The sequence below is a fragment of the Lynx canadensis genome, chromosome D1 (genome assembly GCF_007474595.2).
Source record: "Lynx canadensis isolate LIC74 chromosome D1, mLynCan4.pri.v2, whole genome shotgun sequence".
Classification (NCBI taxonomy): Eukaryota; Metazoa; Chordata; class Mammalia; order Carnivora; family Felidae; genus Lynx; species Lynx canadensis.
The window spans coordinates 62,255,760-62,259,284 of NC_044312.2; the positions used below are offsets into that span (position 1 = coordinate 62,255,760).

At 42.6% G+C, this 3,525-nt stretch overlaps 1 protein-coding gene across 2 annotated transcripts; it reads right to left on the reverse strand.

Moving 5' to 3' along the window:
* Positions 1 to 385: 385 nt before the first annotated feature.
* LOC115525380 (olfactory receptor 52H1-like) lies at positions 386 to 3,228 on the reverse strand. Of its 2 annotated transcripts, XM_030332552.1 has the most exons (2): positions 3,191 to 3,228; positions 386 to 1,295 (listed from the first exon to the last, which is right to left on the reverse strand). In XM_030332552.1, exons 1-2 carry the CDS (start codon positions 3,226 to 3,228, stop codon positions 386 to 388), a joined length of 948 nt encoding a protein of 315 aa, XP_030188412.1. The 2 variants fall into 2 exon arrangements, with proteins under 2 accessions (XP_030188412.1, XP_030188413.1); XM_030332553.1 differs by lacking the exon at positions 3,191 to 3,228 and having other exon boundaries at positions 386 to 1,327.
* Positions 3,229 to 3,525: the final 297 nt, after the last annotated feature.

A 3,525-nucleotide genomic window follows, 5' to 3' on the forward strand; every position in this document is an offset into this window, starting at 1 on the left:
TCAATAAGAATTCCTCATTGATGTTTTCACTTTTAGTCTCTCTTCTGTTTCTCTGCCTCACTTAACACATTTTTTCTCCCTCCCGCCCAGTTGCAAATCTCAATTTCCAAATTTGTATTGCTTGGTCCATTCACAGTGAGTCAGCTCTCTGTTTTCACCTCTTCTTCCTGATCAAATTCTGTGCAACTTCATGCTCCACAAGCAAACAGGTCATCAAGGAATTTTTACACGTAGAACCGTCTCCTTCATAGAGGCCACACCATTTTCCTCATATGCAAAAGCACCTGCAGGCAGTTCTCATTTTAAATAGAACGTTTGTTTTCTATCTTACTACATTAATATCCCCAATAGAATGACATCAGCTTTTCCATAGCACATTGAAACATCATTCCGTAGCCTTGGTGGAAAACAAAAGTATGACCTTATCTCGGATCTGCTTGGTCTTCACTCCATAGACAATGGGGTTGAGTGCAGGGGGAATAACTATGTAGAGGTTGGCAAACAGGATGTGGAAAGTGCGGGAGACATTGTGTCCAAAGCGATGCGCAAGGATGGAGAAAAAGGCGGGTGTATAAAACATGAGGATGACACAGACATGGGAACCACACGTGCCAAGGGCTTTGTGGCGGGCATCCCGGGAGGGAAGGCGGAAGACGGCACGGAGGATGAGGCTGTAAGAAACAGCAATGAGAATCACATCTGAGATGACCGTCATGATGGGGACACCAAAGCCATACCAGATGTTGACGGAGATGTCAGCACAGGCGAGCCGGGCAACACCTATGTGCTCACAGTATGTGTGCGGTATGATGCGTGTCCTGCAGAAAGGCAGGCGTGTGAGCAAGAATACAACTGGCAGGATAATGCAGAAGCTTCGAAAGGAGATGCCCACTGCAATCTTGATGATGGTCCTGGGAGTCAGAATAGTGGTGTACCTCAGGGGAGAGCAGATGGCCACGTAGCGGTCAAATGCCATGGCCATCAGGATGGCTGAATCTAGGACAAAGCTGCAGTGCAGAAAGAATAACTGGGTCAGACAACCAGGAAAACTGATTTTCTGGGGACCAAGCCAGAAGATGGTAAGGGTTTTGGGGACACAAGTGGTAGACAGTATCAGATCTGTCATGGCCAGCATGGAAAGGAAAAAGAACATGGGTGCATGAAGACTATGTTCCACAGCAATGAGGTAGAGAAGGATACTATTGCCCACAATGGCCGCGAGATAGATAAAGCAGAAGGGGATGCTGATCCAGACGTGGTACTGCCCGAGGCCAGGGATGCCCAAAAGGGTGAAGTCACCTGTGTGGTCGCTACTCAGGTTGCACATGGCCGGTGTGGTCTGATACATAGATTCTGTATCTGAAAAACAAATTGTGTATGATAAACCTGAGAAAATTGTATAATTCTTCCTCCACTCTCTCCTTCAGGCTAGTTCTCTTCTTCCCTATCTGCCAAGAAAGAACCTCCCAGTTCTAGTAAGAGCAATACTCATGTCTTGAAAAAGATTCCCCATTAAAATAAGAAAAGAAGAGGAAAGGAAAGGAAAAGGGAAAGGAAAAGAGAAAAAGGAAAGGAAAGGAAAGGAAAGGGAAGAAAAAAAAAGAAAGGAAAGAAAAGGAAAGGGAAAGGAAGGGAAGGGAAGGGAAGGGAAGGGAAGGGAAGGAAAGGAAAGGAAAGGGAAGAAAAGAAAAGAAAAGATTCCCTAGGCATGATACTTCTGGTAGTAATCACTCAGTCACTCTGGAATCTTCCAACTGAACAAAATTGTATTCCTATGTTAATGACCAAGTGTTCCTTGGGTCAAAGTAAATTGTTTCTGTATAGACTTGAGTATAGATAAAAACAATCTAACCACATGCAAAGAAAGAAAGAAGCGAAGAAAGTGGGGAACAATTGGGAAAATAAGGAGACAATTGACAATTATGACTCCTATTACATAATAGGAGTCCAGGCTTTACAAAGTATTATCTCATTTAAACAGTCTTCTGAGATATGTATCTTTTTCCCAACAAAAGCAGTTCAACTTTTTTGCAAGAAAGCTAAGAAGGAGCAGGGCAAGTGAGGGTCTCTGCAGGAACTCCCATTGCTGTGTAGGACTGCCAGGCCAAGGTCTGTCTGCAAGGCAGGAGAGGATCAGCATCTTGCCCCATTTGGTCCATTTTGTGACCAGGGGTCCAGGCCCTCCCTACTTGGAGCCCAGGTAGGAAAGAACCTTTAGTGTTTTTTCCCAGGGTCTCCAGCAGAGTGTTCTCACTGTGCTCAGAGTTGATACAAACCTTCTTGTTGGGCAGGTCAACGTCAAATTCAACTCCTCCCACCATATTGAGTACCCTACTGACTGCTTAGAGCAGCCTTCATAGGTCATGTCCATGGAGGACTTGTGCTTCAGCATGACTATGGATGTGGTCTCAGATATGTGTTTTTATCCACCTATTTTTTTTTACAGAATCTGAAACCTGAGAGATGATCTTATCTAAGATCTCATCTCTGGTAACTGGCAGAGCTAGCACATCCAAGTCCTCAGTTAATAATCATTTATGCTGTGGTGCCAGTCCAGGTGATTGTCTCAGGTGACACACTACAGGTTGCCAAGGACTGAGAAGAGGCATGGGTTGTAGAGAAAGAAGACAGTACGGAAAAACCTAACACCAAACTGCAGTGTGCCCAGCACACTAACCCTATTCTGACTGCACTTACTCTCCTGATATCCCTTATACTATAGCATCTGGCATTTTCAGACCAGAATGTTCTCTGAGACTGATGTTTGGTACCTCACCATGGAGAACAATATGGAAATAGATATACAGCTCAACCTCCAGTCCCCTCTTAGGATTTACTGAGGAAATTGGTTCAAGTGTGCTTTTTTTTGTCCTTAAATATGTATTTATATTATTGCATTTTAAGATAATATTAATGAATAAATAAATAATATTTTAAGAGGTTAACATATGTAGGAATGTTGTAGTTGCCATTTGTCATTTTATCCCATTTATCATCGTTTCCTAGAATTAAAAAAAATAATCTTTATCATGTTTTGAAGGAAAATAAACTATCCACAATAGCAGTATGATATAAGCAACGTTATTATTTATTTATTTATTTATTTATTTATTTATTTGGGAGAGCTCAAGCAGGGGATGGGGAGAGGGGGGAAGAGAGAATCTTAAGCAGGGTCCAAGATCAGTGTGGAACCCAATGCAGGGTTCCATCCCATGACCATGGGATCATGACCTGAGCTGAAACCAAGAGTCTGACACCGACTGAGCGAGCCACCCAGGCACCCCTAAGTAGCATTATACCCCTTTTATAGAAACTAATATAGATGATAAATGGTCTATTTGAGTGAGAGCAAAATCCAGATACCTCTGACTTCAAATTGTGTGTTTTAAACTATTCTATCATACTTCTTCCTCAAACTATACACATGTGATTTGAAAAAAGGAAAGAGGAAACAAACTCTTGAAGACACGTATTCAAAGAGAGTGATTGAGGGCCCTCTAGTGAAAGAAATGTAGAATTGCTACA